The sequence below is a fragment of the Hypanus sabinus genome, chromosome 5 (assembly GCF_030144855.1).
Source record: "Hypanus sabinus isolate sHypSab1 chromosome 5, sHypSab1.hap1, whole genome shotgun sequence".
Lineage (NCBI taxonomy): Eukaryota > Metazoa > Chordata > Chondrichthyes > Myliobatiformes > Dasyatidae > Hypanus > Hypanus sabinus.
Genome location: NC_082710.1, coordinates 113,845,633 through 113,860,041, shown reverse-complemented (window position 1 = coordinate 113,860,041; position 14,409 = coordinate 113,845,633). Strand labels below are relative to the sequence as shown.

At 41.6% G+C, this 14,409-nt stretch overlaps 1 protein-coding gene and 1 long non-coding RNA gene across 7 annotated transcripts in view; one reads left to right on the top strand and one right to left on the bottom strand.

Moving 5' to 3' along the window:
* Nucleotides 1-12,082, top strand: part of LOC132394341 (glypican-5-like) — an 855,183-nt gene extending 843,101 nt beyond the window's left edge. The window contains exon 9 of one of the 6 annotated variants that reach the window (XM_059970368.1): nt 11,850-12,082. In XM_059970368.1, the coding sequence (XP_059826351.1) occupies nt 11,850-11,958 (109 nt within the window). In that variant the 3' untranslated portion in view covers nt 11,959-12,082. Of the gene's footprint in view, nt 1-5,370; nt 5,713-11,849 lie in introns of those variants that run through there. The other 5 variants (XM_059970369.1, XM_059970371.1, XM_059970372.1 and 2 more) reach the window with 5 other exon arrangements.
* The window catches only part of LOC132394342 (uncharacterized), a 121,555-nt gene that overhangs the window by 69,002 nt on the left and 38,144 nt on the right, over nt 1-14,409 (bottom strand). The window contains exon 3 of the long non-coding RNA XR_009512278.1: nt 6,813-6,839. This is a non-coding gene — a long non-coding RNA (uncharacterized LOC132394342). The remainder of the gene's footprint in view (nt 1-6,812; nt 6,840-14,409) is intronic.

Here is a 14,409-nt window from a genome sequence, read left to right as displayed (position 1 = left end):
TGCCTCCAGTGCCTAATAGCTTCTACTATGGCCTGGGCTTCTTTCTTCACCGCAGAGTGCTGAATTTCAGAGCCTTGAAGGAAAGAATGCTACTGGCCTTGAGAAAAGAATGCTACTGGCCTGCCTGGCTGATTGAGGGTAGCAGCCAGCGCGAAATCGGAGGCGTCACTCTCTACTTGGAAGGAAACGGTCTCGTCCACCGCATGCATCGTTGCTTTGGCAATGTCCCTTTTAATGTGACTGAAGGCCGCGCGGGCCTCAGCTGAGAGGGGAAATGTGGTGGACTTGACCAGGGGGCGGTCCTTGTCGGCGTAGTGAGGGACCCACTGGGCGTAATAGGAAAAGAAGCCCAGGCACCTGTTGAAGGCTCTGAGGGTGGTGGGAAGAGGGAGTTCCAACAGAGGGCGGATACGATCGGGGTCAGGGCCAATGACTCCATTCTCCACGACATACCCAAGGATAGCAAGTTGGGTGGTTCCGAACACACACTTGTCCCTGTTATAGGTAAGGTTCAGGGCTTTGGCCGCTTGGAAAAATCATTGGAGGTTGGTGTCGTGGTCCTGCCAGTCGTGACTGCAGATGGTGATATTATCCAGATAGGGAAATGTGGCCTTCAGTTGGCACTGGTCCACCATCCAGTCCATTTCCCTCTGGAAGACAGAGACACCATTCGTGACACCGAAGGGGACGCGCAGGAAGTGATAGAGCCTGCCACCTGCATTGAAGGCAGTGTAGGGGCAGTCCTCCAGGCGGATGGGGAGCTGATGTTAAGCGAATTTTAGGTCTATAGTCAAGTACACCTTGTACTGAGCTATCTGATTGACCATATCCACGATGCGGGGTAGGGGATACGCGTCAAGCTGCGTGAACCTATTGATGGTCTGGTTATAGTCCACGATCATCCTATATTTCTGCCCGGTCCGAACAACAACCACCTGGGCCCTCCAAGGACTTGAGCTTGGTTCAATGATCCCCTCCCTGAGCAGCCACTGCACGTCTGACTGAATGAAGGCCCTGTCCCCTGCGCTGTACCTCCTGCTTTTAGTTGCCACAAGTTTACAGTCGGGGGTCAGGTTGCCGAACAGCGGTGGGGGAGGGATCTTGAGGGTGGAGAGGCTGCAAGTGGTGTCAGTAGCGCGGCTGTTGGCATGGTGCTGGGTGGGATGTGTATGTGGTCAGTAGCGGGGTATATGACGATGTCCCACAAAACTGAGGATTTCTGACAGCGATTGGTGGGAGAGGCCCGTCACACTCCATTGTCACACTTTTCAGGTGGCTCTGGAAGTCGAACCCCAAAGGCACAGGGGCACACAGTTGAGGCGTGATCAGTAACACAAAGTCCCGATATTCTGTGCCCTACACCACCAGTATCACCACACAACCCCCCCGGATCTCTGTGGAATGCGAACCAGAAGCCATAGTGACCCTCTGGCTTACTGGCTATGTCACGAGTCCGCAGCATTGCACTGTGTCCGGGTGAATAAAACTCTCAGTGCTGCCCGTGTCAAACAGGCAGCTAGTCCTGTGCCCCTCCACCAGGATGTCCATCATTGACCTTGCAAGCTGGTGTGGGGCGCTTTGGTCGAGGGTTACGGAGGCCAGAGTTGAACCGCCGTCTTGGTGCCCGGTAAGTACCTGTGGGTTGGAGGCGGGGCAAGGTGGCACCGACAAAGATGGCCGCCCCCATGCCTCACACGAGGCGGGCAGGCAAGATGGCGGTGACCAAGAGGGCAACCCCCATGCCTCACTCATGACGCTGCTTGACCCCGCTCGTGGTTTGGACTTACAGGCCTTGGCGAAGTGGCCCTTCTTTCTGCAGCTGGAGCAGGTAGCTTCTCAGGCCAGGCAGTGTTTTCGGGGGTGCTTTTCGAATCCACAAAGTAACACTGCGCGGACTTCCGACTGTCCGCAGCCATGGTCGACTTGCCGGCGGGTTGCAGGGACTTCACGGACTCACGACTGGCAGCAGCCGAGGTCGATTCTCCGGCAGGTTGCGGGGTCTGGAGCGTCCACAGGGCCGGTGGGAGATCGCGCGCCTGGAGAGCGTCAGCTTTGTGCAGAGCGACCTCCAGCATGTCGGACAGCTCGATCACCGAATGTAAGGTAAGATCGGCCTGTTCCAGCAGCCGCTGGTGCATGTACACTGACCTGATCCCCGTAACGAAGGCGTCTCGTACCAGGAGCTCCACATGCTGTTCTGCCATCAATCCCCTGCAGTCGCAGGCCCGCACAAGTGTCTGTAGGGCCCAGACAAACTCAGCGCTCGACTCTCTGGCCTGCTGCCGCTGTGTCGCTTAGCAATGTCTTGCGTAGACGGTGTTCACCGGCCGCCAGTATTGTCTTTTGAGGGCATCCGTCGTACCCTGGTAGTCCGTTTGGTCTCTGATCATGGAGTAGACCCTTGCATTGACTCTGGAGAGGAGAAGTTTGTGCTTTGTGGCAGGGTTGGTCACATGAATCTCCTCCAGGTACAATTCGAAGCATGCTAGCCAGAGTTTGAAAGCATCAATGGCTTCCTGGGATTGAGGGTCTAGATCCAATTGGTCTGGTCATAAAATGCTCTCCATGTTTTAAAATTGCTGCTAATAAAATTGATGCACCATCAATAACTCTCGGAGACAGGAGGCGAACGATAGGCTTTCATTATTAGCAAAAGAGACCACAACATCTTTGAGGCTGAGGGAGGAGCAGTGCCTCCAATCACCTTTATTCAGGTGTCTGCAGGAGGAGCCACAGGACAGGCGTCTGCGGGAGGGGAGTGTCCAGAGAGCAGTCAGCAGTGGGGGCCATCCAGACGTAGTTTACCACAGGCATACCGAAACAACTCACAAAATGTTACCTGGTTTGGAGGGCTTGAGTTACAAGGAGAGATTGGCTAGACTAGATCTGCTTTTCCTACAATGAAAGAGGCTAAAAGGGGACATTATAAGAGAGAAAAAATTATGAGGATCAAAGTGGTGACTGCTCTACAACTCTCTGGCACTATAGCATGCAAGGAACCAGCATTTAAAAGGGCATTGAGGGAGAGAACTTTTTGTTGTTGTGTACACTCATGGGATCTCAGTCCACCCCAAAGGACATACAGTCAAAAAAGTGCTTTATGAAAGCAGGATCATCCACAGATTCTGGAAATCTGAAACAAAATAATGAATGCTGTATATATTCAGCATGTCTAACAGCATCTGTGGAGAAAGGAACAGTTAATATCTCAGATCAGTGACTTGTCATTAGTATTTTTGAAGCACAATCACCATTTATAACGCTGCTAATTAGCACACAGTAAAGCTCATGAAACAGTAACATAATAATATCCAAATCAGTTGTGAAGTGCATGAAAACACTACTTCTCAAGGGTAATACAAACACAACTTAGATGTATATCTTAATTTTAATGTTGAATATGAATAAAATAATTTGAAATTTACACACAATTAACACATTTTTTAAAATTCTGTGGGATAACATATGCTGAAGCAAGATCTCTAATCTCTTCAACACAAAACAATGTGAAATGTTTCTTTATTAAGCATATTTATCTTTCCACTAGCCCATATTTGATATGCTCATTGTTTCCTCTCCTAAGGACACCCATATTTATCTATGCCATGAAAGAAAAGCAAAAAAAAAGTGGAATTCTAAACCAGAAATAACTAAACTAAAACATTTTATCTAAATGCTTTATCCATGGATTTTCACTATACAAGATACTCAAAATTCTTCCTTTTGTTTATTTTACAATTCTTTCTCAAGATGTACAGTTTGTTACTGAACAATCTTGTCAACAGTTAAGTTAAATGCAGGAAAGGGTTAACAACAGGACTCTCAGAAAATGGACTCTAATACAGCAAGCTTATGATTCACTCTTCAAACTGATTCTGTTTAAAAACAGTACCCTCTACTTACAATTAACAGAATATATAACTGAATAAATATTCATACCTCTCAGGGAAAGCTCAATGTTATATCCAGAAAAGATACAGTGAATAAAAATATTTACGCAATGCAAAACTGTTTATTCTTCTCTCCAGCAAGATATGGGTCTTGTTACCTACAAACTAATGTAGGTAATTTGTAGCATTGCCTTCACTCAGCATGATTTGATAAACAGGTTGTGTAATCTTTCAATAGTTCAATAGTGCCATTTAATACTAGAGAAACGTATCCAATCTACATCTTGAAATTCTTGTTCTTCACAGACATCCACAAAAACAGGGGAGTGCCCCAAAGAATGAGTGACAGTAAGAACATTAGAATCCCAAAGCCCCCCCTTACCCCCTCCCACGCACAAGCAGCAGTGTAACAATGATCCTCCCTCTCTTACTTAAGCAAAAAAGCATGATCACTCTCCATCCACCAAGCAAGCAATAGCAAAGCTCCCAATAAAGACCATGATCTGGAGTACAACAAAAACTAATCATTCACTCGACAATCTTTCCCATTTGTATCAAGAGTAATGGTGTCCTTATATATAATGACTAATGTTTTACATTACAGGAGGGTTGACATTATGCTTAATGAAAGAAAAATGGATTTTGCTACTCAAAATGTAATTCTAACAAAAATAAAACGTTGCTACTAATGGTGTGTAATCAAGTTTTATTGTTGCTATTCTCTAACTTTACTACTTGACTAAATTGTAATCAACAGAAAATACTTCGGAATGAAAAAATCGATAGTTATTATTTTGCTTTTCACATACCAAAATATTTTATTTACCACTATAAATGAAGTGTTGAATTAGAATTTACTTAAATATTACATCCATCGCACAATGGGAGGGAGTAAAAATCTTTGTGTTACAACTCCGTTGCAATGTATAGAAATGTGAAAGAAGCCTGTTGGTCCTGGCTTTAATTCTGCTGTACCGTTTGCCAGACGGAAGCAGCTGAAACGGTTTATGGTTGGGGTGACTGGTGTCTCCGATGATCTTCCAGGCCTTCTTTCTGCACTTGCTGCTGTAAATGTCCTCGGTGGAGAGACGTTCACATCCACAGATGTGCTGGGCTGTCCGTGCCACTCTCTGCAGTGCCTGGCGATCACAGTTCCCATACCAGGCGGTGACACAGCCAGTCAGGATGCTCTCAGTGGTTCCCCTGTAGAAAGTCTTCAGCGTCTGGGGTCCCCATGCCAAACGTCTTCAGTTCCCTGAGGTGGATGAGATGCTGTTTTTCTTTTCTCACCACAAAGCCGGTGTGTACATTCCTGGTGAGATCACCGGTGATGTGTATATGGAGGAACTTCAAACTACTCACCCTCTGTTGCCCTTAAGGCAGTTATTTAACTTTATTACATTTCCTCTTTAAATAATTTGTTTGCAACTATTTCTGGTTAAAGTTAAAGATAAAGTTCATTGTCTGTGGTGTATTGCAGCATGTGATAATGTTGCCCCCGGTTTCGCCGCGAATTGTGGGTAAGTTCCGGCTTGGAGAAGGTGGAAAAGTGGGGCTGTGCGTGCAGCATGATCGAGAAGAGCTCTGTGTCTACCCACAAAGAAACAATATAGAAGGAACCCCGTAAGTTCATATGACAGTATTTGAAGTGAAAATATTAACGCGGATTCTGTTAAAGGGAGCGGTGATTGGAGTGGCTTTTCAAGTTCAAACGTGGGGTCAGCTCGAGCCCGGCGGAGGTTTTACGCGACCCCCTTCCTCCCCTGGGTGGCTGAAGACACTCACTAAAAGGAAAGAGCACAGGTGGTCTCAAGAATGAAACAGATACTGTATACATTTTGTATTATTTTATCAACAGTTTTCACCACACATTAATGTGGAAGAGTGAACAGTAAACAGTTAATCTTACTGCAGCTCTGTCTTCATTGGCTCCGGTTTAACTTGGTGTTTAGTCAGAGTTTCAACACACTGCACAAGAACACTCTACACCCTCTCAACTACAGACCCATTGATGTTGATCGGGGCGACCTGTCTCCATTCCTCCTGTAATCCACAATCAGATCTTTTTTTTTTGGACATTGAGGGAGAGGTTGTTATCCTGGCACCACTGTGTCAGGGTGTCAACCTCACCTCTGTAGGCTGTCTCCTTACCGCTAGAAATAAGGCTGATCAAAGTCGTGTCATCTGCGAATGTGATCAGCAGATTGGGGCTCTGTGTGGCAGCACATTTGTGGGTGTAAAGGGAGTAGAGAAGGGCACTCAGAACACAACCTTGGGGAGATTTTGTTGTTGAGGGTCAGAGTGGCAGAAGTGAGGGAGCCCACCCTTACCACCTGTCAGCAATACGATAGGAAATCCAGGACCTGGCTGCACAAGGTGGGGTGCAGGCCAAGGTCTCTGAGCTTCCTGTCAAGTCTGGGGGGAATTTTGGTGTTAAATGCTGAACTGTAGTCCAGGAACAGCATTCTAAAGTATGCGTCTTCTCCAGGTGAGTGCGAATGGTGCGTGGTGCTGTGGCTATGGCCAGTTTTATTGGTAGGCAAATGTTAGGGAGTCCAGTATGGGTTGTAGCAGGCTGCACCTGCAGTCCTTGACCAGCCTCTCAAAGCATTTGCTTGTAATTGAGGTGAGTGCAACTGGGCGCCTATCGTTCAGGCATAATTAATATATTATTACTTGTGTTCATTGTACAGAAAAGGTGCATGTTTTAAATAACTTCAGAATTGAGAATTCTAAAATGGTATATTTCCACCTCAAAAACATCTAATAATTAAATGTTGCCAGGTTAATACGAAATATTTTAGGTACTGAAAATCCACCTTCTACCACACTGAATTTGGATTGCACTCTTTTACAATTAACTAATATTACATTTGTAATGGAGTAGTTCCCAGTTCAGTGAATATGTTCAATGACACTTACTTGTTGTGAGATTAATTGATTTGACAGCTGTAACAAAACACAAATTTATTTCAGTTCATTTTATTCAGGAAAAAGTCAATAATGTAATTAGTCATATTGAACCAGATTGATAGAATATACCATAGTGTTTGAGAGCTACATTTGCCCATTTATAACTGTGCCATATGTGCAGTGAACTCCTTAAATCACAATGAATAAATAATTACTATGTTCTAGCCAAGAACCTCTTCAAGGGTGAAGGATGGAAACTGTATTTTTTTTTTGGTTTAATGCAGTTATCCACTGTTGAGTGACAACAGTATTTATGAATCAACTGCTTTGGATTACTTAAAATGCTTAAGATTGTTGATAAAATTTACTTTTGCAAAAATTGATACAGTGTGAGAAAACAGGACTGATTCTACTTTGAAATTAGTTCTGGTTATTTATGAAAAAATACACTGTACACACTGTGGCATCTGATACATTGGGAGAAATATTATGTTTATCAAAACTGGATTACAAGTCTTATGAATACTTTTAAAGCCATTTAGAACATAGAACAGTACAGCACAGTGCTGGCCCTCTGGCCCATGATGTTGACCGGATCATTTATTCAGATCTTTCTGCAGAAAATAATCAGTGTTTAGGAAAATGGCCAGCAGTAAAGATGAGAATTACTGGTAAAATAGAAAACATTTGTCTGACTAAAACTATATCTGAATTAAAGCTCATTTTTTTGTGACATTACTAACCTAATGCAATGTTTTTTGCTTTTGGAGAATGTGCACAGCAACATGAGCACTGGGATTGACTGATATTAGAATGAATACAATTGCAGTGCAAGATTTTGGTATTTAGAGATCTGAAAGGCTGTTGGAGAACAGGAAAGAAAGAGACACTAAAATCAAGGTTAGATCATTCATCATATTGTTGAATACCAAAGCACACCTAAGCCTAATCCAGCCTCCATTTCTTTTAATCTTATGGTCAAACCAGTTAAAAGTCAGTAATAAATTCATAGAATATTGGTAAGCAACATTTTAAATACCTTCTTTGGAGTGAGAAACAGAGTTAATATTTCAGGACAATCAGAAATGGAAAATGTCAGATTTGTACACCAATCCCAAGTATCAGGCAGTCGTCTCTTCCCTCCAGTCCCAGAGACTCACCCAGTCCCTTCCCTCAAGCCCCAGAGACTTGCCCAGCCTTTTCCTGAACATTAATGTTATTCATAAGCTCCACATCTCATGATTGCCTGACAAACATAAAATCTTCTGAATTCCTTATTTGAGTTCTTGGTGCATCTCTTAGATTGGTGAACTGTGAGACAGCTGAGTTCCAGATTAATGATGATCTTCACATCTGCTACAGCCAAACATGACTGCTTTTAAAAATAAAATCTGTTGCTTGATCTCAGCAGTTAAGTAACTATGGTACACTGGTATTTCTGGCTTTACCTGTTTTTACAACCTCTAAATCTTATTCTACTCCTGCAGGATCAGTTTCAGTAAAGTAATTGACATAATCGTCTCAGTTCAGAATGTCAACTGTAATTACTCTTCATGGATTCTGCTCGACATGTTGAAGTCCTCCAGCATTTTGTGTGCATTGCTCAATTTTCCAGCAGCTGCAGAATCTTTTGTGTTTGTGACATGTCAATGCACCCTGTAATGTGTAATGACCAGTGTGTGCAAAAATCTTGTGCTGTGCAATTTTTTTTGCCCAGTGACAACAGCAAATGTGCACTGAATGATTTCTTCAATTAAAATAGTAAAAATAAGTCAGTTCTAAAATATGCAGGCAAATCATTGCAAGCTCTATGTTGTCAGCACCGCCACATCAGAAACCGGAAAAGGAAATGTGATTGTGAAATATTCTTAACATGCCAATGAGGTAGAGGGTGATAACGTTTTGCGTGCAGTTTAAATTCCATTCTGTGCTGGTAGCAAAAGATGTCTGTGTGCACATGTGCACACCTTCGAGGGAGCATTGCATGATGTCAAATGTTTATGTATTTTCCAGGAATTCATTGCCAGTCTTTCTAAGCAAATGATCTTCTGATCCTCAACCCTTGCTTTGGTGCATGTCAATTTGTTAATTTTATCACATCATTTGGCCCTGCACTAACAGTAGAATTTAATTATCTGCTTCTACCTGCATTTTGATCCAGCCAGAATTTCAGGGAATTGGATCATTTATTCTTACCCTATCTTCTTGCCAATGACAAAGCTGTCAGCCCACTTAATTTTAATGATAGAAATCTAATGCCTGAAAATTTGGCTAATCACGTATTCATATCCACATCTTTAAGATGTACAAAATTCGATTCTTGTGATAAGCTGTAGATCAGCAGCCACGAGAACTGCAGACTATTTTTAAATACATTGAAAAGAAACAGCAAATCCCTTAAAATTTCAAATTCTTTCTGCGTAAAGCAGAGAAGGAAGTACTTTTCCCATTTTCCATCTTTGTAATTTAGCAATCATATGTGTGGGATTATTACCTCGAGACTACATCCATTTCTGTTGTGGATTGAGCAAGCTCATACGGCGTTCCCTGAGCTGTAACAGATGCACTACGGATTGATCTCCGCTTTGATTTACAGCAGTAAATCTTTCTTTTATGATTCCATATATACAACGAGAGGAATCACATAAACACAAAGTATAACTAGATTGCACCCAATCATAAACATAATTCTCACGGGATAAGCAATGTGCTAAAATCACACAGCTACCTCAGACAGAACTTTTTTCCTAATAAAGGAAACAGTGATATAAAAAGTCATGATAATGACGCATGCATAAAATTGCTTTTAGTGAAGTGTTGTAATCTTTGGTGTCTAGATTTCCCATGAGACAGACTCAGTAGTGCTATGACCAAAACAAATATTCAACTTTCTGAACAGAAGTTTCATACTTGTACACTAACCACAAACGCTCTCAAATAAAAAAGTACTATTTTTCTTAAAGCCTTTCATGAGTGTTGGAAATGATAAAACTAGAACTGATAGCAGATACAACATGGATACGGGAAGGAATCTCAGGGTGATGACGGTGTGGTGAACTATGTGCCTGTCTGGACACGCCCCCCTGCTGACTGCTCCTGTGGCTCCTCCCACAGGCCCCTGTATAAAGGCGATCTGAGGCCTGACGCTCGGCCTCAGTCTCCAGGACATAGTATGATGGACTCCTGGTTCCTTCTTCCAGTCAATAAAAGCCGATATCTCGCCTTACGTCTCAGTGTGAGTTATTGATGGTGCATCAGACAGCTAAGGCTCACACTTTATTTACAGCCGACCAACGGGTTGCATATTCCTGCTAAACATGATAAAGTGGATTATAGTTTCAGGACATGGTAGACATCTTAAAAGAGGATGGGTAGATATTCAGGAGAAGTGAGTAGGGTTGTGGTTGGGATGAAGCTAAGACAAAAATTAGCCCAGTTCATCCTACACATGCACGCACAGACACAGTCTTTTAACCCTGGGACAGTCATCTGGCTTCCAGCAGAAACTGACTTGCCTGCAGGCACCAAACGTCAACCTCCCCAGTGGACTTGCAAAGAGTCATAGACTCTGTTCTGGCCAATAGGCCTCCACTTCTGGCCTTCTGATTTGACCTTCAGGCCTCAATCTGTGGCGTCAATGCCAGGACTCGCTAATCACTGAACGCTAGGCTTTGAACTGCGGACTCACCAATGACAGGACCCGAACACCAAACTTGAACTCTGGTCTCACTGATTCTCAAAACCGGTGGGGGGGGGGGGTCATGGGCACTAATTCCTCTCACCCACAGGGAACTCCAGCTCTGAAACCCACTGACCTGCGGTCCATTGTCTACTCTCTGCAGGTCTGATATCAAACGTCTGACCATGGAAGTCACCCATCCACATCGCTGGTCTTTGAAACCAGAGCAGACACTTGCATTCCAGCTTGACCTCTAATTCCACAATCTCCCTGTTCCTAAACCCTAAATTAACCCCCAATTGCCCTCTGTCCCTGAAATATTAACCTAAAAAAGCCTGAAAAATGAACTAAATAATTAATAAAGCGACTAAATCTGAGCTGGGACTCAAAAGAGCTTGTGAGTCTTGCCTGACAAATTGTTAAGGTTAGTTGGGCCCTGTTTTACTTGGTCAGGTTGTCATTAACTTTATTGGCAGATGCATCAAACAGAAGTATAAATATTTTTGTATTGTACATCTAGTAAAAGCACTTGAGAGCTAAAACTAAATCAAATGGAGGAGTCAAAGAATCATAATACGCAATTCCTGTGAAGTGACGTGACCTCTTTAAAGCCTTGTAAAATGCATTAAACAAAGACAGCTGAAATCCTTCATTTGTCTCTAGCAGGAATTATTCAATGACCTCTTTTACACCTTACCATAACATGTAGAATTTAGCGCAGTTCAGCAACTTGAAATGTCCAGTGGAAAGTCAACAACCATAATATGAATAAAATCTAGTTAATCTGGTGAATGGTGAAAACCCTGTTTCTGTGTTTTATTTTAACAATGTAATTCACGTTTCTCACCAAACGAACAGCAGAACTGTCATTTCTGACAGATGTTTAATAAATCATAATTTCCTACAGCATTTAATTCCCTATAACAGGATGCGGCCAGTGATCAGATTATTTTGATCTGCTTTTTATTACTGTCAAACTGCACCCAAACAAAATTTATTGAGCATGCACACCGAAACAAGGTAGATAGCACTTCACTGGTTTGAAAACTGGATTTTGTTTTCCTCCTCTTATGAATGATGAAGGAATTAAATGGATTCACATTTGTAAATTATTCACCCACTAATGGACGTATGGATGTGCACTGTCTAACCAAATTGAGCAATGATGGTTGATGACAGATGAGTGAGATCAAAGGTTCCACCCATCAATCATTCAACTTGCTTTTAAGCTTACAGTATATTAGTTATACAACAGAATCATAAATAAGAATAAAATTAACAATTCCTGCCAATAAAATTCCTCTGATAAATTTAACCATGATGTTATTTTTAAGTTTTAAGAACTTTTTTTTCCTTTCCATCAACAGTACAGACTCCAAGTTGACAGATACCCTGCAATCTCATACTCACATAGCAGGTAATAAAATAATGATGCACTGGATATTTGAGTGGAAGTTGAAGAAACAACCAAAGTAACTGAAATCACTGAATCAAAAGAGCGAACAAAAGCTAGTTAATGTTCCACACTTTTTTTCCAGTGTGCATTCTGAATTAGCTTCACAATATATACTGCAGCAATTAGAACTGATCTGCTCACCAACTTCCTCTTCTCCTGGCTTCTCGAGTAAATCTGTAATGTAGCAAACTTATAATGAAGGAAACATATTTGTTGCAAACCATGTTGAAGCACCACCAAATGAAAAATTGTATTCTACCTGCAAAGAATGAAATTAAACGTGAACTTCACCCCAAATGAAATTAAAGGTTTTTTTTTCATTTTCTCCTCCCAATATAGCAGCTACTACAAAAGTAAAATGCAAGCAGAATTTGAGCCAATAATTAGACCAGAAAAATTATACTCAAGAGATCATTAGATCTAATACTCCTAGCATTTGCATGATGCAATGATCCCATTCTTTTCATTGCACTAGAAGGCGGTTGACAGCCTTTTGTCTAAAATATATTAATTACTATTTCCCACATTGAGAGGAATCTAGGAGCTAGAAACGAGATCCCAGGCATTAAAAAATACAATGTAAAACCATGATGGTTTTACAATATATTTTTTAAAATTCTCTGACTGGACTGGAGAGATATGTTCAGCATGGATTTTGAACCAAAATACAAACTGAAATCAATGTTCTTCTGAGGAAGTTCTATGTGGTTGGGAAGATGTTGGACTAAATTGCAAGGGTAATAGACACCTGCATGTTATGATAGAAAAGAATAATGAAGTATACAAGTGTGTGGGATAGTTAAATAGTTCTTGGGTAGGAAGCAATAAAGTATTGGGGAAAAAAAGGCTAACAGATCACAGGGAAGAGAAAGACTCTTTCAAGTGCATGTGTATAAATCACTAACCATTGAATATGCTTGGTAAACTCTAGGCACATATAGCTGCATGGGGCTATGATGTAGTAGTGATAACTAAAACATAAATTAGCAAAGTACAGATTGAACACTTAATATTACTGAAAATAAGATGCTTAGAGAAGGTAGAAAAATGAGAGGGCTGCATTGCTGAATAATGTTACTATTAGTGATGGAATGACAGAATGAAGCATGGAAGGCAGAATCCATTTGGTTAGAGTTAAGAACTCTACCATTAGTGGTGGTATTTCATGGGAGACTGGAAGACAGGGAGAAAGATTTCTTCACTGGAGTATTGATTGAAATAATTAAAATAAATGCAGAGAAGGGGAGGAATTCATGAAATCTGTCATAAGCAGTTTACAGCTCACACAGTAAAACATCGTCTTATCTGATTCTATGGAATGAGTTGGGGCAAATACATACGAGAATACTCATGGAGCAATGATCATTGTATCATGAGATTTATATTAGTAATAAAGATGAACAGGACTAATTCAAAATTAATCCTCTTATGTACAGGAAGGCTATCTGGTGAGTGTTCCCAGTATGCACAGTTTCTTTGCTTTTACAGGAAAGAATCTGATAAGGATAAAATGGAACTTTCTATGAGCAAATTAGCTTAAAATATATCAATGGGTCACGTTAAAGGCATGTCATAGGTAAATACAAAGTACCTTCCCAAAGAGAAAAAAAGATTGGAAACCAAAGCTCAAGTTACCTGGATAACAATGTGTTGGGATGTAAGGGTGAGTCTGTGTTCATTATAGCCAACCACATATTATCTTTATGTTTTGGAAGAAGGAAGATATCAGAGTACTGATGTTATTTCTTTAGAACAACTGAGGAGGAATTCAGATGAGAGGAGTACAAATGACTCATGAAATGTGGTATATTCCACCTTGTATGATGGAGGGTGTGCCTAAGACTGACAAATATGACAATCAATTTGTCCTGTTAATCCCACCATCTCAAGTGCAACAATAGCTTGCATTTGAGTCATTTTTAGTGTTGTCATCAGAATACTAGCTCAATAGACTATCAGAAAAATTAGTTTCTAACTAGAGGAAGAGATCATCATTGAAGAAATTTTTGCAAGGCTCACATGTGGACTTAAAAAGATTTTGGTATTGTCATGAGGATCTTTAAGCAGATAACATTGAAATTCTGCTTTGACGCAGTCAGGGTTTTGGTCCTGTGTTAGTCCTTGCTTTGCTTTCACAAATACATATCCAAGGATTCCTTGGCATGATCCTGGATAACATGATAAGATTGTGTTTGAACCTGGTCATCATAGGGGAGCTCTTGTTCAAATTCAGACAGTTAAACTGCAGTAAAATACATATTCTCTCGAAAACAGAAGCTTAGGACTTAATGACTACATTGTAAGGCTGAAACTGTCAGATTGTTCACAAGAACTCCAACCGCAGGCTACAGATTTGCAAGGATTCTCTCGCATTATATTGGGAAATCTGGGTATGACCTCACTGATTCTGCATCACCACATCTGATGCTGGTTCCAAGGTCCCTTCAATTTCAATGGGGATTTGGAAATGA